The 24,836-nt window shown below is 42.6% G+C and overlaps 1 protein-coding gene across 3 annotated transcripts in view; it reads right to left on the bottom strand.

The window, feature by feature from the left end:
* Positions 1-24,836, bottom strand: part of daam2 (dishevelled associated activator of morphogenesis 2) — a 98,099-nt gene that overhangs the window by 46,616 nt on the left and 26,647 nt on the right. For all 3 annotated transcript variants that reach the window (XM_008302241.1, XM_008302225.1, XM_008302233.1), the window contains exons 2-3: positions 16,229-16,516; positions 4,894-4,983 (exon numbers count right to left, since the gene is read on the bottom strand). In XM_008302241.1, coding sequence (XP_008300463.1) covers positions 4,894-4,983; positions 16,229-16,396 — 258 coding nt within the window. In that variant the 5' untranslated portion in view covers positions 16,397-16,516. The remainder of the gene's footprint in view (positions 1-4,893; positions 4,984-16,228; positions 16,517-24,836) is intronic.

Consider the following 24,836-nt stretch of genomic DNA (forward strand, 5'->3'; position numbering starts at 1 on the left):
TTTGAATTAGGTAAAATTCAAATAATCTTATCGGTTTTGCCAAATGTAAACAAATGAGATCATGAAGCACAAATGTGCCCATCTAGCTTAATTCGCCCAGAGACAAAAGTTTAAATGTAAAAATGCCCACTGCTTGCATGAAATTCTTCACACCATACCTCCTGTAAAGTGCAGCAGAAGAAGCAGCACACGGGCTGTTCGGCAACATGAGCGCTTTGTTATAGCTCGACACTGGGACGCGCTACAAGTCATTTAAGTCAATATTTTCTCCGTATTCTCTGCTCCAGCTGTCACCACAGTACGTTCCCGTCTGCGGTATGAGAGGGATTGTCCGACATTCCAAAGAGCCAATCTGTCCGTGGGGAATATTTATCTATGAAAGCTGAGATATAAAGTCTCACCTAGAGAGGCAGGAAATGGACAGGATATTGAATTCTGAAAGATTATGTAACACTTGCCGTCTTTTGCAGGTAGCAAACAATAAAAGCAAGTTTCAGCACACAGACAGAAGTCTTTGTCTGGCGTCACATTAGGTGATGGGGATAAAGCACATGAGGCTAATAATTAAAGACACACGTTGCTGCTACTTAGAAGATAGCAACGTGTGAGTATGTACAGAACCATCAGTCAGCTTGAGTTAAGCACTGACTTTCCTATCGCAGCATCTCAGATGAGTGGTTGGATGACTTTACACAGAAAATCGTCTTTTAATGGAAATTTAGGACAGTAAATAATGGATAAATGCTAGTTTTGTTAGTGTTTTGACACTGATAACGGAACATACTGTGTGATTGTGGGCTGAAAACACAGCCGTTCTGTGTGTGTTTGTGTATCAGTGCAGCGCAACTAATGGGAGTCAGGAGACCCTGTTTGGCTCCCAGCACTGAACGATTATCGGGAGCTATTAGATGTTACATTGTGTTCTGTACCTGGGGGCTGCTGGACACAAGTCTCGATTGCAAAAATAAGTATACAAACACATACACACACACACACCTTCACAGCCAGGAATATAATACTTTCATACAGAGACACATCATCTCTGTTTCACTTGTTCTGTACACTAAACCGATATCTAACCTTCACTTAACTCTCATGCTTAGCAAGACTGAAGCCTTCTCTGTCTTTCTAACATGACCATACACACAGACACCCAACACCCCTGGCTGTAGCTGACTGGGTGGCTGAGATCAGAGGTGCAGATATGCTTGGCTTACATAATGCCTCAACAAGATGTCCTAGTCAGTCATGGTACACTGATACCATATTTACACCAGTTCCCTGACATCACTTGTATTAGCGAGGCAGGTGTCAAATAAACTGTTACTGAATCTGAATTTTGAACATGTAACTCCTATGTTCTGTAGGTTTGGAAGTTCAATAGTAAAGTTCATCCATTTTTGTGTATTAATAAATCACATGACTCTGTGCAATGAGAAAAAGGTCTGTTGTACTGCTGAATTCACATAGTTCTCTGCTAACTCAGCTCTACGGGGTTTGTTAGTTTCTTTCAGCTCATTGCATGTGGCATAACAGCAACATTTAATGTGCAGTTCAGTCTCACAGCTCAATGACTAGCTGGAAAACAAAGTCTACACCTATGAAGCTGGAGGTGCAGACATTTTTCTCTGAATTTCAGAGACCAAGGGAGTGCTAAAACAAGACTGGATGTTTGATTCACACTTATCAAATGACTGATGGATATTTTATAAGAATACTGGCTTCAGATTAATTTAGATTTGTGACATGGTTAATTGTCCTGCTGGAAGTATCAGTTAGACAGTGGTAAACCGTGGCCATAAAGGGTTATTGGTAAGCAACAAGGCTGGCTTTGGCATTCACACAATGATTGGGGGGCCAAAGGGGGCCATGAAAAACATTACCTTACCAGTGCTCTACCCCCTGCCTGTACCATTGACACAATGCAAGATAGCTTAATGGGTTCATGCTGTTGACACCAAAGCGTGTCATCTGCATGTAGCAGAAATGGGGACTCATCACACCAGAATATCATTCCATCTTCATTTCAACATCAACTGAAGCTCCTGACTCATATCTGCATACATTTATGCATGACACTCCTGGCACATGACTGGCCTATTAGACAGTGTTTGCAATATTAATGGACAGGGTCTCAAGGCACACCTGGGGGTAGGAGGGGGTCCAGGTCTAACCTATGTCTCTTGCAGCAAAGTGTAAAGCAGCTGGGACGAGTCAGGTCTGAGGCCATGGCTCTCTCCTAGAAACTGATAGGCTCCTGGTGGTGGGTTGGGGATAGTTGCTCCCCCAAAGAAATTTCTTGGAATCTTGTTCACAAGTGAAAATGGAACGTCAGATGGACAGAGGGATTGGTGCATCTTCAGATACAATGCAGCTTCATTGTACAATGTACTGCACTGTTGTGGAGAAAATTGAGCTGAGTTAGCAGGTGAAGCCCTTGATTTATGAGTCGATCTACATTCCAACCCTCACCTGTGGCCATGAACTCTGGGTGATGACCAAAAGAATTAGGTTGCAGATACAAGCTACCAAAATAAGTTTCCTTCTTTGTGTTAAAAGGAGCCAGCTGAGATGGTTTGGGCATCAGATTAGGATGACTCCTGGCCACTTCCTTTGGAGGTTTTCCAGGCATATCCACCTGGGCGGAGGCCCTAGGATAGACCCTGAACTTGCTGGAGGGACTACATGTCACATCTGGCCTGGAAACACCTTGGAATTCCCCAGGAGTAACTGGCAAGCATTGCTGAGGAGAGGGACATCTGAAATGGTATGCTTCAACGATTACCATGGCAACCCAACCCTAGATAAGTAGAAGAAAACTGATAGATGGGTGGATGAATAACCCTTTGTGCACATAAGTTCCTAATAAAGTGATTGTTAAGTTTATTTTTGCAGTTCTACAGAAAGTTATGTATCTGAAATGTCAATTGTCAGCAAGTCTCAGTAAGTCCCAGGAAGTAGTGGACCAACCAACCAACCAACCAACCAACCAACCAACCAACCATAAAACATTTAGCTCTTTAGTTCAGCTGAAAACCAAACTGCATCATGTTAAACAGAAAAAATGGACCTGGCAAAGATTAAGCTGTTTGCAATAAATGTGTTGGACAGTTTGTTTTGCAGGTGAACAAAGTTAGTTTGTCCCTTTGTCGTGCCCTCAGTGGCTCCTCCAAGTGTTATCTAACCACAACAACTGGAGCCGTCGCTTGGCTGGAGGAAACAAGGGAACCAGTGTTCGTCTCTGAGAGGAATTGCTGAGGGAAATTCTGCTGTCCCTAGCTCTCCATTCAAATCACTGTCATGCTGTAATTCTCAGCAACAGAGGGCACTACTGTGTGCTGTATGTACGTGTGTGTGGGTTATGTCTGAATAACCTGCACATTTTTCTTCCTATGCTTCATGTTTGCGTGTGTGCATGTGAGGGCAGTATTCGGGTCTTCCTGTCTGACTCTGTCTGCATATTGACACACACATGCAGGTTATTATCTGATATTGCACCCCAGTTGTTTTTTTCCTCATTCTCCATTACGCCGACTCTATCCATGAATGAGGGGTTTGTTTGGATTTTCCTCCGGCTTTCCGCTGTTCACTGTTACCCCGGCTTTGCGCTCCGTTTCCTGGCCTGCACACACGGCTAGTTTTTTTTTTCACTACAGCTTCACAGAGGAAATGATTTCTGACTGGGAGAGATGGGGGAGGAATGACAAACTAATATATCCTACCTCTGAACCCGACTTATGCGCACAATGCAAACCATTTTAGCTCCAATATGCCGAGGATGTTGCCAAAATTTTGTTTCCACTACCTTCTTCTCCAGCACAGCGAGTCCTCATAAACGTCTGTGGTTGCTGCAGCAAGATATTCAATAACTGATATTGGAGTATTATTGAACTTGCGCCTTTTATGTGGGTTCACATGAGCAAATGCACATTCTGCCAACAATTCAACCCCTTTAGATACTACACTGAGTAATCAGAGGGCACAGCACACTAAGAATATCAGACTGTATCAAAAGAAAGATTCTATCTTCCTCTTGTATTATTTTTACCCGTATTCTATTTCATTGTAAACTGTTGTGGTGCTCTAGCTTCCATCCTCGCCTTGACATCCCTCTAAACACATAATTCCACTGCTCTTCTTTTTCCTAGTAACTCAATACTGGCCAGAATACAGGCACAAACTTTTACACATGCAGGTGCACACACATGCATGCATACACACACACACACACAAACGCAGTGTGTGTTTAAAAAGGTTGTCAGAGCATATCACATCAGCTAAGTTGAGCCTGCATGCCTTGGAAAGTGGAAGGAGTGGTCTAATCCTGCTTCCAACACAAAACCCTCGGACAAAAAAACAAATCAGCAAAGAGACACAAGGGAGGGTTTATGACTATTTATTCAATTTGCTATCGAGCGGGAGAGTCCGGGCTTAATTCTGCTTTTTCTCCAAGCACAATGTCGTTTCCTTGTGAATATCTGACCACAAAGTGAGACCAGAGTTGTTGTGGAGAGACACGCTGAAGGGTATGAAGAGAACGAGAGATGTTTTGGCGAGGGGAGAGGGGTGAAAGAGAGGGCTAACCAGAATGTTCTCGTGCTCCAATGGTATGATGACAATTCTTAAACGGCACAAGGAAATTACTTGCTCTAACATGGGGAGGGAGATTTGGAGATGGTAATATGTGCATATGTTTACGTCAATGCAGAAATGAGACGCTGGAAAGGGGGCTGGCTGTGTGGCTGAGCTGATTCAAAATGGTAAGAGACTGCCTTCAATAACATTCATTGCTGACATTTTAGCTCTAAACTGTGGGTTCGGGCAGCCATTCAACAGAGGGCCAGCCAGAGATTGAAGCTGATGTATGATAAAGCACAGCAGAGCCCGACTCACCTTCTTCTTGCTGCAGTAGATCTGCCATTTCTTCTCATCGGGCAGAGCAAACATGGCCTCCCTGTTCTTATCCGTCAGGTCCAGCTCATCCTGCAACAACAAGGGAGAATTTATTAGTATTCAAAATATTCATTGCTATACCACCGCACAAACCATCCAAATACATTTGCACTGGACCAGACAATATTTCATTATGGCATGTCAAAAATGTATGTGCAGAAAACAATAATTAACAATAAGAATCCCAACCAGCTTCTAGGTATTTTCTGCTCTTGTCACATTTTCACTCAGTGTGGGGTCATTTTTTCCAGCAATATTAAGTCCTGCCCCTCTGTGGAAACCACATAACCATGGCTAGGCGTAGAGAGAACTCAAAAATGTTGTTTGTGCAGTTGGGGTTGTAAAAACAGAAAAATGAAAGGTGAATTTTGAAACTTGGATTATTTATTTTTACAAAAACTGAAAAAAGTTGCAGTCAACATGTACAACATTTCCCAAGTGTTCACAGGTGTTACCAATACTGGGGAAAAAAAAGTACTGACTCCACATACTATAGATATTTTACAACTTTACTGCTTTAATTTGTTTTCATCCCTGTCTCCTATCTGTTCCGTGTAAACACAGCCTGCAGTTCAGCCAAAAAGTCTGAGAAGTTTTTGTCACATTACTATTCATAAAGAGCTCAGACATGAATAGCTTCTAGATTGCACTGAAGAGCGCAGAATTATTAGATTTTTATGGAACCTAGTCAGAAAGTCAAAAGAGGACATGCAGCATAAAGTGATGAAATATCCCATTTTTAAACTTGGATTTGGTCATTTTTCCCAACAAACCCCCCACGACGTCAAACCACGACAAAATCTTACTGTTTTTACAGTTTTCTGTCTGTGACAAATGGTGGAATTTTAGTCATTTCTTTAAAAATAACTTGCCCTTCAAACCTGTTTGTGGGTTTGGGGTTTCTGAAGGTTAAGAAAAACTACGACAAACAAACACAATAACCAAGCACCACTAAATATAACCACCCACTCCATCCCTCAAGACACAATCTCACAAGCACTATTGTTTTGTGACCCCTCTAACAACACATAGCAAAACTTTTCAGAAACAACTGCAGATCACTGCATGAGTCAAGTTTACACAGTGACATTTAATTGTCCAAACTTCCCACTATCTGACTGAGAACTGTCTCCACTGACTACAGCAGAGTGTTTTAATATTCACCCTGCTGCTCTGCTCAATTCTTCAGCTTAGTACAAGGAGCCTCCTGCACCTTTTGAAATGCATATGAGCCCAGGAAATGAGTCTCTGTGTGCCAAAGAGGAAAAGTAAAGTCTTGGAAGAGAGAGAGATTGATAAATCAGGGTTGAAGGAAGGGAGTCAGATGAAGGAGGGACACAGAACGCGAGTTGCATTGATAGAAAAAGAGACGGTGCTGGGATCAGGCTCCCGGAGGCTATGTGGGTCTACAAATGGACGGGCATAAAAAAAAATATTTAAAAAAAGAAGATAGGATGAGGGGGCTATAGCACCAGGGCTTTGTGCTCAAGCTCAAACTAATCTCATCATAATGGTTTTGCTACCATGACGTCAGCCAGAAGTGGCGGGCCCCCCGGGCCCCCCAGAGTGAAGATGGCCACCGGTGACAGAGGTGGGGCCCCTTAAAGCCTGCCAGTAGATTCATAAGGTTTGTTTTCATCCATTCAGCTGGTCAGGGTGGGCTGAGGTGGCCCACATTCCAAGTATTTGACACTATGAAGAATGACATCATCTCTCACCCAGCCTTTTCAATGGGATAACCGGCAGCAGCATTGTTGTGGTTTTAGGGAAAAAAGAAAAAATCTGAAGGGTGTGAATTTCAAGGGGGTCTAATGCAGACAGAGACAACAAAGAAGCATGAGAATGTTCAGCCAAAGCGTCTTTCATCTCAACAGCATGATTTCAGTGAATAATTGTGACTCACACTCAGAGCTGACCATCATGGCTCTACATTGCATTACAGAACATTAAATGCAATCTGCTGCTATTTGTGGCCCTCTAAGATCTTGAGTATCAAGCAGAAATCTAGCCGTCATATGACAGCTAAACACCTACCCTCTACTCTCTGTCCTTCAATCTATACAGATTTCAGTTTTGGCTTGGACCACAGTCTTCTCTCCACATCCTCAGGCTTAGAAGCGAAGGCCTAGAAGCCAGCTTGTCTCTGGCCTGTTGCCTGGTTGCTGGGTCAAAGCCCTGCTGTCCAAGCTGCTGCACTTTGGAGGAGCTAATGCTGGTAGATGGTGGGGAAATCAGTGAGAATGAGACCCCTGGATTTGAACCAGATGGGAGCTGAGCCCAGCCACTGATCTCTATGCAATTTGTGTTCTCCCTAACTCCCTCCTGCTACTCCTCAGGCCTCTCAATTTAAGGTCTTATATGGAGGGGAGTGATGTGAGAGCAGCATATACGTCAGCATTAAAATAAGAATTTAGGTGTGACCCCTGGGTGTCTATGTGATACCCCAAGATGTTTAAGGAATTCCATTTAGGCAGTGGTTATATAATTACACAAGGATATAAGGTGTATGAAAAGAATAACATCAAAGTTGAGCAGAAAAGGAAAAAAAAGGAAAAGAAGTGGCAGGGTGGACAAATGGCTTATGAATCTTGAGAATTTAAAATTAAGTTATTGTCAGAAGGAAAAAAAAAAAGAGAGAGATGAAGTCAAGAATGAGGACATCGGGTGGGTGGAGGAATGTTCATGTCATGCCAGGCAGAGGACTTTTCACTTTCCACTTATGCAATATCCCACTTTTTTCTTCCACCTCCATCTCCCCCCCCACACCTTTAAAACATGCTCCAATACCACATCCACATCACATGGCTTCTCCTCATGACTGTAGCAACACCCAAAAAAACATGCAATCGCTCTCTCATTCCTCCAAAACAAAACCAAAGCACTTTCCCCTTCGCTGCTGCGTAGAACCCTCTTCTTGATGTGCCCCCGTCTTCCTATACCAACAGTCGGGAGTTCACATAAACCAAAGCTAATATTGTTACACCTGCTGCTTCAGAGAGGAAAAATGCATACCTAAGACCTCCAAAGCCCTTCTTTCATATTTTACCTAAACAGCCAAATAATGTTACAGATTTTTAAAAAAATAAAAAAAAGTAAATAAATAATCACGGCTGTGTTCTAACTGTCATGTTCACTGCACACTGACATGTCCTGTCATTCAATTTTACTGTTTCTAAAGATGTGTGGAATTTTTATAAAGGATGACAAATATCACAATTTTAAGCTTAGATTTGGATCATTTTCTCAACTGAGCACAGATTCACAGATTGCCAGAAAGCTGAAAATCTGACAATGTTCTGTTTATACAGTTTCTGGATCTAATAAAAAGGTGTGATCACAGCAGTTTTTTTTAAAAAAGAGAACATTCTTTTAAAAAGAAGTTTTGGGGTTCAGAGGGTTAAAGATAACTAGTTTTGATAAGAGGCAAGGACAGTCAAGTTTAAGTAGTATTAAGTGTGAATGATGAACAGTGCTTTCACACATGTATAAATGCACCTTGCTACTCATTTTATAAAAGTAAAATATAAAATTGTACATCAATGTACATGTGTCAATACGTTTTTGGTTTTTGTCTATTTGTCTTTACATAATATATGTAGTAGCCTGTTGACAAAGTGGATTGATTAGCTGAAAATTTTGACTCGTCTTGTTATTTTTACAGATTACTGCATCATTACTGTAATTATTGTCCCTTTAACAACTAGTTTGATGGTGCTCAAATACAATTTAGTATGCACAGATGTTCTTGGTCTCACCCCAGCCAACCAACACAGACGGCTGCACAACTTGAGTCCGGTTCTGTCTGAGATTTGTTCCTGTTCAAAGGGAGTTTTTCCTCCTCACTGTCAACAAGTACTTACTCTTGGGGGTATTGTTGGGTTTCACTCAGTTTTACTGTTAAGTTTTTACCTTGCTTATGTAAATGCTTTGAGATGACATTAGGTTGCATTACAAAATATTCTGTCTACACATTTACATTTATTGCATTTTCCTTTCAATCTGTACTTAACGAGACTTAATAACTCAAAATGACAAAAGTGAAAATCTGTCTTTAGAATTTCTTGCAAATTAATTTAAAGTCAAACACTAAAATCTCTCATTTACAAAAGTATTCAGACCTTTTGCTGTGGCATTTTAAATTGTGGTCCAGTGTACTCTATTTACTTTAATTATCCTTTAAATATGAACTTGATTGGACGTTATCTGGGACAAAAATGAAGGAATTACATATAGCTTAAAAAAACATGCACCTCATAAATAAGATTCGACAGTTCATATTGCATGCCAAGACAAAGCCATGTAGTCCAGGAACTCGTTGTAGGATTCTATGGTGAAGCTGTGTTGAGCCACAAACATTTGACCTCAGTAAATGTGAAATGGGAGAAGCTTGAAACCACCAGGACTATTCCTAGAGTTAGTCATCTGGACAAACAAAGCAACAAAGCAAGTGGGTCCACAGTCAGAGAGGTCACCCACTGACAAACACCATTTACTGCTCATCACCTGTTAACATTATCCCTGCAGTGAAGCATGGAAGTGGAAGCATCATGCCACAGGAGTGCTTCTTAGCAGTAGGGTCAGGGAGATGGTCAGAACTGAAAGAATGCAGCCAGTTACAGAGAAGTCCTTGAAGACAATATGCTCCAGAGTGCAGCAACCTGAGACTGAGGCGATGGATCACCTTCCACCACGAGAATGAACCACAGTCATCAGCTAAAACAACACCGGAGTGGCTTCAGAACAAATCTGACTATCCTCAAGTGGCCCAGCCAAAGCCAAGACTTAAACATATGACATCTGTATGTTACAACTGCAGATAGCAGCTCACAAACGCTTCCACTCCGATCTGACAAAACTTGACAGGATCTGCCAGGAAGAATGAGATACACTGGCCAAACTCTGGTTTGCAAAGCCTGGACTTTCTGCAAAAGATTCACAGATGTAATTTCTACTGAAGCTGCTTTTAGTAAAGAGTCAAAGTACTTTTATAAATGAGAGGTTTCAGTTTTTGATTGTAAATAAATTTGCAGAAATTTCTAAAAGTATGTTTTTACTTTGTCATTGTGGCTTATTGATTGTAGATCAATTGAAAAAAATAAAAATCAAGTTTTACTAATGTTAAATTAAAATGACAACAATATAAATTGCTCAAAAAGTGACAGGGTGAGCAGCATTTTTTTGTCCTATTGTTCTAAAGGTGTTGGAATGTGTATTTTTGTACTTGGATACAGCCAGGTTAGTGACTTCCCCAAGTCTCCAGGTTAAAAGCTAAGGCCAGGCAAGGATGACCACATCTTGACTCAAGGGCTAAAACAATGACACAACACAACTTAAATTTCTCAGAAGTAAATGAGCATATCTCCCAAAATGTTGAACTACGAATTTAAAATCAAACATTTCAGAGAACGAATGAAGCACAGATCAGCCTTCGCAGGTAAAGTGATCCTATAGTGAACAAATGCAGAATGTACTGTAACACCATCAGGGGATGTCATGATGATAAAGACATCTTTAAACACTTGTCACCAACTGTGGCTTATATGGCTATTTAAATTCTGTAAATATGACATAACATGTCTGCGGGAGACTTAAAATATTTATCTATTCTATACAGAAAGAGTGCAAAGGAGCGCAGAAAGATGAGCCACATTGGAACATGGCAAATTCCTACTGTTGTTTATATTACGCATCCACTCCAGGAGATGACCGGTTAAGTGCATGGAGACAAAAATGAACCAGAGCCGTGGAGGGATTCTGGAGGATGTCTGAGGAAAGTGGCAACTGCATGTATGCAAGAGCTCATGTAGGTTTGTCCATTTGAGATGGAATATGGAAGCAAGGCGAACCAACACCAAAATGGGAGGGAAACGACATATACAGGAAGAATAGGGGTTAGTGAGTGAGTGTGTGTGAGCGGCTGGCATTGAAGTGGGAATGGGTGTGTCTTTGTGACAACTGATTGAAAACGTGTGAGGTTCCACCTAAATGGGAAATGTGGGGTCCAAGAATGACATCCTCTCCCATGCATGTGTGTCTATGAAGTGGCATTTCCAGAGTGGATATGAATGTCTTTACCTCATGTGAAGTCTTACAGTACGAGCTGAGGGTCGTGTGGTGTAACACAGACACACACACAGTTACACACTGTATATATGCAGCAGTCTCTAGGCGAGACAGGAAGGCAGAGGAAAGACAGGCAAGATGGCAGGAAGTCATATGAGGCCTCGAGGGGACTGAGAGGAAGCTGTAGCTGCCATTATTGACCCAAACAAGATCCAGTGAGTCTGTGTGTGTGTGTGTCTGTATGAGTCTCTTCCATTAGAATTAGCCTTGCAATTATTCCTGGAGTTTCTTACACAAGGCAAAACCCAACTTTGAGTCATTTACCACAACCAAAAAAAAAAGGTCAGCGATTAACTTCTTAGTCTTAAGATACTGTGAGAGTGAATTTGGTCGCATTGCTTGTCATTGTAAACCGCCACATCACTCACACACACTCTGGGCTTGCTCCATTTAGCAGAATTCAGATGAGTCATACTATCCTCTCTTTGATGAGTCAGTTAGTAGCTGTTGCTAGTTCACAGGCTTTCCCCTCATCTATACATGGCTTCCATAATAAGACTAGCTCAGGACATTAGCAGCTGGCTTGACAGGAGAGGTAGGAACAGAGCATTAGAAATGGGAAGGTAGACAGAAAAAAAAGCAAGGAGAGGGAGGGAATCAGAAAGGAAAGAGGGTGCATCCCAGGGTGTACACGGAGAAGGAAACTCACTCCCAGTGGCCCAGAGGGAGGAGAACATTTCCATTCCCTCTTGTTATGCAACGAATTTTTGATTTGCGTCCGGCTCGAAAGTCACACTGGAGGGAACATTAGGAAAGGATTTATGTTTTAAAGAGTCCAGTTTTCCTGGAAACGCAAGTTGAGGTTTCAGATCAGAAAGGCTAATTTTACCATCACTGCTTTGAGAACAAAATTTACGTGCTACTAACACCAGTGATTGGGAGTCCAATGGAGTGGACGCTATTGAAGGATACTGCACCCAGATGCAGTGACTGACGCTGGACAGCTGGACCACTGCCTGTAATGGCTGGATTAAAACTGTCCCAAATCGCGAGATAGGGAAAGACGGAATGAGGCTCCCACATGGGGAAAGACACAGACAGACAGACAAAAAAAGAGGGCGGAGATAAAGGCAGAGAGAACACACACACTAATCTGATGTCTGTATTATAATGGCCAGATGTTGGCCTACTAGACCTGATTCAGTTGCACCAATTTCTCCCACAGCTCATTGCAGTTGGGTAAAAGAGGGGATCTTATTTTGAGAAACAGTGTGACGCACAAGTTGATGCAACTAAGTGTAACAACATTTAGTTGCATCTTGAAAAGAACACTGCCATGCAGATGCTACAGCAGATGCATATTTAAATTTAATATGTTGCTCTGCAGTGGTTCAGTGGCCCTGCGTAGTCGGGTCAGGGCCTTTTAAAATGTGTCAACACATTGTGCCCATATGCCAACCTTTCCACTGTAAACGTTCATTGTTATCGGTTGAAACTTGTAAATGCCAGTCTAGTTGTTCCCCAAACAATCTCATACTTAGTTTAGCTTTGTAGAAACTAAAATTTAATTTTGGTTTACTAAACTGCCGCCACTGAGAAATGCACCCAAGTATTAAAATGACTGCGGAGAACCCACTTTCTATTACCTACATGTGAGAATAATTTCACATTTGATGACAAAATGCTATTAGCAGGGAATTGCTCTGATAAATAAAAACATAGCTGTCATTGTTTCTGATAATCTGCCAAACTTCGCACATGGCCTATATATCAACTATGCGTGCGAGTCTTGAAGCACTGGTGGAAAGAAATTGTTTAAAATGCACCCAGATCCAAAAACCAGGACCCAGAACTGCAGCACATTTGCTATCAGGAAATTCTGCGGCCGGCAACAAATGTGTAGTTTAACTGATGCAATCCATTAGTCTCTCTGATGTGGTCTTTACTTATTGTGTCAAAATCAGGGGCAATTGCTTCCAGGCTCATTTGCATGGGTTTGTTGGGTTTGTTATCAGGCGCAGCAGGCTTTCATACGAGTTCATGGCAGACCTGGAAGCAGGTTTTTTCTTCAGACTTTCTCCAGGATGAGTTGTTGTGCGTTTGGCAGAGGACACTCGAGTATTTACACAAGGGAACCAATGATGGATCCCACACATGCTTCCTCTGCAGTATTAGTTGTGGGAGCTACAGACCGGGGACAATATGTCATTTCTGTTTTGCTACAACTCCACGCACCTGCATTTTTCATGAACCAACAGGAGGTTAGCAGAGGCTGTTTAAGGTTGTTGACAGCAGAAGTGGAAAGTGTGATCCTGAAATATCACAGCTTGATGTTGTGTCTTTGACAGTGACAATGGCCAAAATACTGTACATGAGATGAGGGGTATCCAGTTCATCACCATAGTTACATGTCTGCTTTTTCTATTCTACCTCTGTCATCCCATAAAATGCAATATTGGAAAAGAACACAAGGAACAGACATATATTATGTATTCCATTTTATACTCCACGCAACAGATATGGGAATAATAGCTTTTTCTGGCTAACATTTTTTCATACATTTCTAAGACAAGTCAGCTGAAGTTTCTTCTTCCACTAACAGTGTAAGCTGAGTGTGCACTGTGTAGTCTCTAGACACAGTGGAAGACCCCATTATGGATGTGAAGACACATGGAGGTGGTTTACTCCTCCGTTTGGCCCAGATCTGTCGCTCCCACTCCAGAGTCTCCACTGAGTCTCATTCTCCTCCTCAGGAAAGGCTTTCATAACAATAATCCCCGTCTCCCGTTGCCACAGAAACACACTATGTTATGTTATTCTCTATTTTTCTTTATTTCCTGCCCTGTAGCACAGCTCCCTGCCTCCCTACATCAGCTCTCTGCTTGAGTTACAGGCACTGTGTCCAGGCTGAGTGACTCCTAGAGGTCTGGTTGTACACATTTTTGGATGACTGGTCAATCTGTGTCAGCATGTCGGCTGAAAAATCAATAAAACAGATGTGGAGGACCAATGGTTTGGCCAGATGACCATCACTAGGTTGAATCAGTTTGTTCAAAGGCCATCCAGTCAAATCTGACATGAATTAAATGGTCACAGGTTGAGTTATCATCTATGTGGAACAGAATTTTTTCCTTTTCAAACTTTCTAGCAAGAGATTCTACATTTGAAGTATTGCATTCAGTGCTGGGAATCTGCAATTAGAGAAACCAGAACCTAACATAGCCATTACCACGAAGACAAAACAACTAATGTTGTGAATGACACCAACAACCATCATAAGAATAATCTATTTACAACATGTGGACGAGCCCAGAAATTCCCAAATCCACTTTTCACATGGATCTAAAAGCTGCTAGTCCAGCAGTTTTGAGATCAAAATGAATGTGTCTGCCCTGCTTCTTCTTCGACTCATGCATCTGTGGTACTTTCATCTTAAACTCTGATATTTTACCAAAAGTAAGCTGTAGGTCATTGGGTCCTTTCAACTATACAGAGTGTTGTGATTTGGCTAAGTGCTCCCATATGATGGGCATGTTTTCAGTTGATACAAGCAATACGGGTCTCTGATTATTTAACAAAGTTTCCTTAATGTCAAAACCTGATTTTTGCAAGCATTTCTTCATACTATGTAAGGCATCAAGTATGTCAAATAGTTCTGAAAGATCAACAGGTTGCTAAGTTTTACTTATTATACAGCTGTAGGGGCACTGGGTCATTCCACTCTGGGTACTGATTGAGGCAATCACTGTCTTGATTGCAATTAACTTTCAATTTTCTTCAATCAAGCCAATAAGTATGCTGCAGCTACTATGGTTTAATGGCTTGTGCATTACCAGTGATTATGAAGGAGCCTAAACAGCAAATTTAGGGTCAAATCCAGTCAGTTAGCTGGAAGAAACAGGGAATAATCACTATTGGGAAAACATCTGTCCTGATAACAGTGAATTATTTCCTTTCCTACATGGAATTTCACTTAATCTCCTGAACTGAATTTGACAGTGGAGTGATATATCCTGCAGGCAGTTCGGTTTAGCATTCCCCAAAACTCAGAAGTGCCAGAAGCAGTCCTGTAGCCATGACGCTCAACACGCTGTTTGGCGAGAGACAGAGAGAAGCAGGAAATCTGAGTTCGAGGCAGAATGACAGAAGCTAATATGGAGACAGAAAGGGCCGAGACTGACCAAGAGACAGGAACTGAGCAAACAAAGACTCAGAAACAGCAAGGCCCTGTTCTTTCAGCAAAGTCAGGACCAGTTTGCATGGCAGCTGAACACCACAGCAGACTTCTCCATTCTGACAGCTGTGCCTTGATCTCTCCCCACACCATGGGCACATGTCAGTGCAGCTATCCCAGTCTGGCACTGGTACAAACCAACAACCTCTGCCAACAAGTGCGATTGGTGCACAGGATGGGGACTGTAGCGCAAGAGTGGGCTGCATGTATGAGAAAGGATGAGCTTCTGCATTTATGGATAGGGGGTTGTGGTTTGGGGCACGGCCTCACCCGACCATCAAGATACCCTTCACAAAGCCCAACCCTTCCAGTTCCTGTCCCTAATCCTGTTTGTTGGGGATAATGAGCAGCACGCACAGCAAAGGAATTGGGTTTCTCAGCATTAAGGAAACGAGACAAATCCAGGATCTATCCTGTAGCAAAGAATTGCTCTGAGCCAACTTACTTGTATTTTCACGTTAATGAGAAGCATTTTTGTGTGGTGACTAATTGTGAAAACTGGTCCTTAGTGCAGCACCTACAGCAGCATGTAACTGCAAGTTGAACAGGCTCATTAAACTTTCAGCGGATGGCAAAAGGTAGACATGCAGATAATCTATCTACCTTCTCTGTATGTTCAACATTCTGAAAATATGTGTTCCAGTTTTACAGAAATCATTGTTGTGCATTTTTTTCCCCAGTGGACTGACAAAGTAGTAACACTGCAACTGTTAACTGGCAATTATCTCACATGGGATACATACTGTAAGACTGAGTCACGCATTATACACCGCATGAAGCCACATGGTTCTTATTGCAACAGCATCCAGTGAACAAAATGCCTGGCTGTTCACTTACTGTGCCTGTGTTGCACTACCCTCACCAGTGATGATTCCAAATATCCAAATGTGCAGTCTACGGCTTTGAATTTGCTCTTGATGAAAAATTCATTAAACTTGCTAACTCAATTATACATAAGATCACTCTAGCTTTACTTACCACCAGTTCGGAGAAACGGGCGTGCAGCTCCTCAGCAGGTGGCATGGGGGCGCTGAACTCCAGCAGCTGCAGCGGCACGCTGTCCTTCAGGTTGATCTCTGGGGGCTCGCTGCTGCCAAAGCAGCACAGGAAGCCCAGGCCCGGCCGCGTCCTCTTCCTGGGGGGCATGATGGCCGTGGTGACGCAGGTGGCAGTGGTGGCGCTGGACCGGGAAGGTAGAGGAAGGGGCCAAGGGGTGAGGGAAGGGGAGTGGAGAGGAGGACGAGGCTGCTATCTGGGGGGCATGATCTGGACGAGAGAGAGAGAGAGGAACGAAGGAAGAAGTTACATCGAGATACTGACAATCCAACATGTCCCAAGCGTGATTAAGAATGACTGAGTTGCATTTATTACATTTAGATGAGGAATCTTTATGCCATAATGGAAGACATGTCTGTGTAAGATAAATATTTTATGTTATGTTCAATCCAACACAGCACAACGTTTAACCGATTCTCAGCTCATGAAGGCCACATGCTGGTGAACACACCCAGTGTCTGGTTGGTATTTTCTTGGGGGAAAAAAAATCCATTATAGTGCACAGCAAAGCAATTTATGTTTCCAGCAGCTCAAATTAGTTTGGGATAAATACACACAGACATGTAAGCAGCAACAGTCACCACAGGCAAACAAACAATACAATGCCACCTACAAAATTGCAACATTACAGTACTAGAACTGCATATTTATTCACAATCCATCACAGTTGATTTCTTTCCGGATCTTTCTCTTGCCTTTACAAGAATGTCCTTAAGAACATGTGCCAGGGGGGGAGATATACTTGCTGTGTAGCAAGAAGGCACAGAGGCAGCAGGAGGTGCCATCATATCCTTGTCTTGACAGTGGTTGCTCTTATGCCCTGACAAAGAGACCTCTTGTCCGTGAGGTACAATGGTGACTGTGCAGAGTGTGTGTTTGTGCATGTTGTTTGTGCAGATTTGCACTAAGAGCTGCCCCATCAGTGCCCTTACTCCCTCAATGGAGCAGACACAGAAGAGAGTGTGTGTGTGTGTGTGTGTGTGCGCATGCGTGTGTGTATGTGTGTGGACAGACAGTAGTGAATGACACCCACTACAACATGAGCAAGGAACTGAATAGGCCTGGAGGATTTCCTCAATGCTACGAAAAGGATACGGGTGGTCCTCACTGTATGAATAATACACTCTTTACACTATATTATGTCCTATCAGACCCACACTTACACACTGTGAGCATGCACCCACGACGTCTCACACAGTTGCCAAAGCTCTTCTTTATGCAACAGTTTACGGCATTTGTGAATGAATGGACCTCAAGCCTGTTATGCAAATACCTTGGACATGCAAATCCAGCCGAAATATTTGACCAAGAAATCAATTATGGAGCCATTTATGTGAAATACAATAAAAATGTCCATGAAGTTTGCAACAAGAACACAGAACCAAAGCCAGATTTTAAAAAAAAGAAGAGAAAAAAAGTCTCCTAAATGCCTTTATTGATATTTGTACATAACCTACCAAGCATTGGCCAGAGCTTTGCATCCATCTGTTTCATATGGCAGTGAAACTTTAGAACTTCAGTTTCCACAAAAAGCCACAATCTACTACATCTTGACTGAGCACGACTCTCCGCCATCTCACACGTTCACTCAGTGTAGGAGTTCTCAGTGTGAGTCTAAAATTAGCCGGATGGTAAATTCTTTATGAATGCGCTGGGCCGTCGACAGGAGCTTAAAGGGGAAAAAATGAAAAGAGAAAACACCACATTTCCATTTTGCCCTTTCGTCTTTTACTCATTTGCTTTTTCCGCCTCCTTGAATCTGCCATCCCTCTCAAGGCAGAAGGAGCCGAGCTGTGCACAGCTACGCATGAACTGGAGGCTATTTTAAATAAAAACTACCCATAGTTTTCTTTGGTTTGCTGAACATTGAAATGCTTGTGCAATCATCAGTGGGCCTATTTTCTGAAGAGTACTATATCTTAAATTATTCAATATAATCACCTTAAAATACAGGGACTCTTACATAGTCGTTGCATCAGTGCGCTGAATGTCAATTATAGTATGTGTAGCATCTTGTATACACGTGTGGTACATTTGATATCTCACCGGCATTTGTGATATGATACCTGAGGTGACAATCCCTGAACACTCCGCCATCAGGGCAGGATTGACCTACAGCGGGGCTCAAAAAAAATGAGCTGTAAGCCCTGAGTCACCTCTGGCATCTCCCATTCCCTGAGTGTATTATCCTGTTTCCTTCACTATGCAAAACCCTTTAGCTACTACAGACACTTCAGACTGCAAATGATGTCTTCATTAAGCAAAATCTTTGGCAAGATTTTGCAATTGACTGGGCTGACTCAGACTACTGAAAGCCAGTAGGTCAGTATGGACATGAGAAACAACTACAGCTCTTTTTTAAAATTAAAGACAACCGTCACAACTGTCACTGTTAGATATGGATAAGCCTGCTGACCAAAACTGCACAGGTGTACCGTATGTACACAGATCTGTATTCACTGTGATGAGCAATAACATAAAGGAAACAGAAGAGCACTTTAACACTGTGAGGTGATAGAATAAAAAAAAAGCCCCTTTTAGGGAGGTAAATCCTGCAGACTTTTTCCGTACATTTACACTTGAAAAGGCTCTGCTTCACACGATTAACAGTGACAGCTTTCATCGTTTTTATTGCTATAAGACATTAGCATGAACTGGTGCCAAATCTTTATGGTGGTGAGTTAGTTATTGTTGCTGTGGACAGCTGGTTGAGCCTAATGGAAAAGAGGCCACTCTACAGGGGTTTTAAAGCCATTCAGCAAAATACGCAGGCTAAACCTCCTGTCCAGTGTCTCTGTGTGTTTCTATCTTCACTCTCCCACAGAGCCCCACGTGCGGCCAGTCCTCACTCAACACCAGTTCTGCTGGCCTGCGTCCATCCCGTGCCCAGAGAAAGTAGGCCAAGGAATCCAAATACACACACACAATTGCTATACACAGAGACATACAGTATAGAGTGTATATACTGGGAAATATAAGGACGCAAGAATAGAAACGGGACTATTTGTGTAACCTTTATCATTCACTGTATGGAGGAGGCACCACACAAACACAATCCAAATTGACCATGTCCAGTGCCATATGTGACCTGAGAGCCCCTCTTATCTCCCAGCCTTTCATTTCTTCATCCTCTCGCCCCCTCCCTGTCATCTCCCATTATTCCTCTCTTTCAGGGTGAATGGAGTGACATTTCCCTTCAACAACCCCCCTCTGACAGTAACATCTGTCATTTTTCCTTGCCACTTCTTCTCCCATCTTTAATCCCCTCTTTCTGCTCTTCTGTGCCTTCCTACTCAATACTTTCCCTGCTTGAGACGGCTGGATTTCATCTTTCTGGAAATGTGTTTTTGTAGTTACACTTTGCTTTCTTTCCAATAAAGAGATAAAATGATAAAGTTAAGAAATGGTGCTTGTAGCTTAGTATGGGATGGAGGCTGCATGTAGCAAGTTTGGCTTTGCCAGGCAGAGTGAAGAAGAAACACCTCCCATCAACTTTAAAGCTCATAACACACATCTTAAAAGAACTAGATACATTTGAGGGGATATAAATTAGGGCATGGTTACACAGTTGAAACATTTATTGCAATCAGATATTTTATTTCAGTCGCTATGAATAAATTTTAAGAATTTTTAATTGACCAACCTTTAACAAAAAAAAAGCGAATAAAAATAATTCTGCATATTTAATGCACGTTAGACTTATTTTATACTTGGAAAAAAAATTCTATTAAGTTAAAGTCCATCTCCAGTCAAAAATGACTTAATTCAAAACTCTTCTTCACATTGAGAAGTTTATTCTATTAAAATAAGTCCTTCCTGCTTTTAAAAGCCTTTGATGTAACTTTACACTGTTGCGTTCTCTAAAATGTGCAGATCCATCCTGCAGCTCAGCACACCAGCTCACCTATCCAACTCTGCTCTATCACTGTAAACTTAGTCTACGCTACGCATTAACAAGTTTTAATATTGGAGTAATTCAGCTGTACATTCTCCAACCAGAAACTGATTCTGAAGAAGAATAATGATACAGAAAGTTTCAACCTGCAAGCTGACAGGTTGGTTCCTGAGGTTTGTTATCTATGAAACCTCAGAAGTCTGAATCTGTGTTTTCTAGACTGTAGTTGCAATGTGGAAATACTCCACAGTGTGCATATTTTATTCATGTTGCGTCTTCCAGCATCTAAAGAACATCATCTAAAGAACACCATATGGACACGCTAACAGGGAGAAAAAAACCCCTTGATTTTCACTAGAAGGGTTCTTTAAACTACTGTTATGCAAAATTTGTTCACATTTCATTTTCTGTATGTGAGATTTGTTATGTTCTCATGTTTATCAAATTGCCACACATCTGACACTTGTCTAGGTCTAGGAAATCGAACACATACTCAAACACACACACTTCCCTACTTATTCCTGCTCATCACAGGAAAACAGATGGAAAAGGAAGCTATCCCTGAAAGAATGAACGCCTGTTAATCTCTATCACTGGTGTTAATTAAAACCATCTGTGTGTGTCAAAATGGCCGATGCAGGAATAGATGCATCGAGATTTGTCCCTGCTGACTCCTTCACATATAAGAATTTCTGTGCACACACACCCATGTCAGTACAAAGTGTTAAAACAGACACAGTTCTGCTTACAGTGCATGTCCCTGCGCACACTGCACTGTGTGCGCAGCCACAGCCAGTCACATGTTCACATGTTTCAAAATTCAGACACACCCACACAAGATTCAGCTGTAAGCACATCCACACATGCTGCATTTGCATACTCAGGCACCAAGAGCCCTGAAGCAGAGAGAGAGAAGCCTGCTGGCTGCTCTGTGTTTGAAGGGTCTGGAGAGCAGCTGAGCAGAAAGAGCGAGACAGAGAGATGAGAAAGAGATGAGGGAGGGAGACAGGGATAAAGGAAGATACTGCTGCCACTTCTCATTCAGCCCACTACCTCATCGCCTCATCCCCAGTGCCGGGAAGTAGGTCAGTGGAGGAGGAGGAGGCAGCAGTGAGGAGAGACAGGCTGCTGCTGCTGCTGCTGCTGGTTAGCGATTTTGTGTGTGTGTACACAGGCAAAAGGCAGAAGAAGAGGTGTGTATCTATGTAGAGATCAGTCCCTCAGACATCTGTGCCTGCATGATTTCAATTCTCTGCCTGACATCTGCCACACAACACAACGCTTTCAGTACCAAACAAAAAATCTGACAGAAATCACCACCCCAGATTCTCAAAAACAGCTGCATCATTTTCTCACTTTCTCTCCTATTCTATTTTTTTTCCCCCTTAAACAACAGATACAGCAGAGGGCTCCTGCATCTCCACCTTCATTCTCTGCCCTTCATTCTTTCCTCCACACTAAGGGGGCAGCCTTGTCATCGTGCTTGTACACAAATGGATGAATGAATTCCAGTGTAGTTTTTTTCTTTTCCTAACTGATGCAGCTACAGAGAGGGAACGAATGGAACTCAATGTGACAATAAAACCGAGGGAAACAAAAAGGAGAAAAGGCAAAGGCAAGCAGGAGACACTGAGTGGATTTTAAAGAGGCACTGAATAGAAGATCAGAAGCAAGCCTGTGGCACACACACTTTTTGCACACACATTGTCTCTGGGTCCCACAAATGAGGACCATTCCTCTGGGGTGCTGGGCCATGGAGGAGGGCACAGGCAGTCTTACGTAAGCTCCAGCGATGGAGGAGCTGTGCCACGCTGGCACAGGCAGGAACAAGATGCGGTGCAGATTAGGGAACTGGCATTGTTTTGTTAAACTGCTGGCACGCAGATGGCAAGAGTGGGCACACTACTGTCAAACCAAAACCAGACTACCACAGTCCTTGACATTTTGGGCCTTGTTGATGTGGTGATACCTGTGAATACTGTGGAACAGCAGGAGCGTTTTGATTATGTAGTTCTTAGTGTGCCAATGGAAATGATATAAATCACCTTCTAGGAGGTAGAAAGTATGGCTTAATCACCTTCTTCTTTGCTTCTTGTTATAAAAAACAAGACAGTTGGCCATGATGGTAATATAAAGCTCATGACTAAATGGTGTGTGACGTGCACAACTTGAAGCCTGCACAACAAAAGCCAGATTCTTCCAGTAGTTTTGAAGATTGTTGTGTAAAGTCAGTCTTGGAAAGTAAATCCATTTAATTGCTTTTGTTAAAAAAATGGGGTTTGACATAAAAGAACATTTTATGGAAAAATCCAACATTTAAACACCCCATCATTTCTTCTTGAGAGTTTGTAGATTCATGTTCTTTCCTGAAATACTACAGAAGATGAATGTCACATACCTAACAGTCCTCTGAGTCAAAAAGCCATCTCACTGGCAAATATGAGCATCCTATGAGCTTTTAGTGAAGTCTTGGCATGGCACTGGATTTCTGGATAATGGAGATCAAATGTTTGACAAAAGTCATCTCAACATGCTAGCATGACGGGTGAACACGCACCCAAACATCTTATTTGCATTGTACTTGCACATGTCTTCCTGTCCCCATATTTGTGGGGTAGTCATGGTTTGGTGCTGGTATGTGGAAATTGCATGTGTCCTTTGACGTGGAAGTGAACCACTCACACTCATTAATTTGACATGAAGTTGCTATTCACCCCAGCCATTGAACACATTGGAGCTGTGCCACTCTTTGGCTGTGGTTGCCCCAGACATGCCCTCTCCAACATGCCCTGCCCTCCCTTTCTACTGTCTGCCTGTCTGTCCAATGACTAATGGACCTACCCCTCAATCCTTTTCTCCCCACTCCAAAACCACTGGCTCGGAGCCAAATCACCTGGGACACTGAAAATTCATTCTCCCATGGATCCCATCAGATCTGTGGCCCACCCACGGTCACGATTCTGCCTTGGGGAGTCCATGAAACATCATACATCTTACCCTGTTAGAGTCAGAGGCCACACTGTAGGGCTAATCAGTTACATTAGAGCTACATACAGGCAAGCATCCCCCACCTCCACCACAACATACATTGTTTGCTCGTTCTCACAGCAAAGATTAAAGTCATCTTATCCATGCAGCACTTCCTCAATTACAGGGGTTTAGTGCCATGGGTGGTCAGATTTATGGGGAGAAATAATGATATGTGATTGATTTGAAACAACTGGCATGACTAACAGACAAGATCCACCCATGATCTGAATAACACAAACACGAATGCACCGTACATTAGAAAGCACTGAGCACACCGCACACGTTGTCGCACGGATTCCGAAGGAATGACATCACCCATTTATTGCAGTGCAGATCTTCGTGGTTAGCAGAGAGTTACGGCCTCAGCTGACAAATGACCAGAGCTGACAGTGGAGGAGCTGCCATTATTTCACGCTACATTTGCATGCGCTGCATTCCTGCGCTTGTTCTGAAAGCACACATTCTGCTAGGGATTTCATGTTGGAAGGCCAGCGCTTTTATGAGAGTCTGTACACTGAGTGGCTTTCTCATGTGGACCTGGACAATGGGCCAGATGATTTGGTTTGGACAATTCTTGCTGGGGCCTGTCAGGGTAGGCTACTGCAGGGAGGGATGGCTCTCTCAGTCCGACTGCAGTCCATGTGCAACTGATCTGCAAGAGGACGGGTATTTTTAGCTATGACAGCATGGTCTCCCTCCAAAATATTCTTGGCCTCTTTGATTAGCCTGGCAACAAATTGGATGTGCAGGAAAAGAATGGTTTTAGAAAAAATGCAATGGCTCTTTTTCAAATACTTCCTGTCAGCAATACAATCCATAAACTGTTCGCTTATAGAAAAATAAAACCAAACTTATGGCCCTATGCTTAGGCTCTAAGGCAGCAGGTGATAAGAACTGTCTGTGCTCTGATGCCTACGTGCATCTTCCAGCTAAAGAGCCCAGAATCACAAGATCAGAAACCCACCCTTCCCTTTACCCCTTCTCTTTTTACTCATTCCTCCAAACCTCCTTCATTCCTTCGCTTTCCTCAATCGCTTCCTTTCAGCGCTGCAATCAGATAGAGGAAGCTGCAAGGGGGAGACAGCTGAAAACCTATTCAGCTGTTGGACTGGGAACTGTGCCTTCAGACGGTGTCGCCAGGACATAGTCTGGGGCAAGACTGTCTGAGTCAGTGGCAAAACACGCACCGGGAAACCTCACAGTGAAATGATACTTCAGAAACAACATCACAATGGGCTTTATACACATGGAGTTTCATAAGTGCCTCATGTTTCTGGTCATGACTGTAACAAGCTTTAACAATAGCCCCAGAACAATGTTAAGGAGGTGCGGTTAAGTTAGTTTCATGAGGCTGACATACAGTATAGAGCCAGTGTTCTGCATAACATGAGGACAAAAAGGCAAAGTACCTCCACTTAAATTGCCCACAACCACAATTATTATTAATTACTTTAATAGCTTGTGGTTAATAGTGTTGCTTAAATATTGCCAGAGCGTCTCCAAGGCAAATGCAATCACATTTAGACAGAGAGGCATTTGTCATTTTCTTTTGTTTACCAACAGCTCTTGTCAGACAGTCAATGCAAGGATAGCGTAACTATGTAT

The sequence above is a fragment of the Stegastes partitus genome, unplaced genomic scaffold (assembly GCF_000690725.1).
Source record: "Stegastes partitus isolate 25-593 unplaced genomic scaffold, Stegastes_partitus-1.0.2 Scaffold36, whole genome shotgun sequence".
Classification (NCBI taxonomy): domain Eukaryota; kingdom Metazoa; phylum Chordata; class Actinopteri; family Pomacentridae; genus Stegastes; species Stegastes partitus.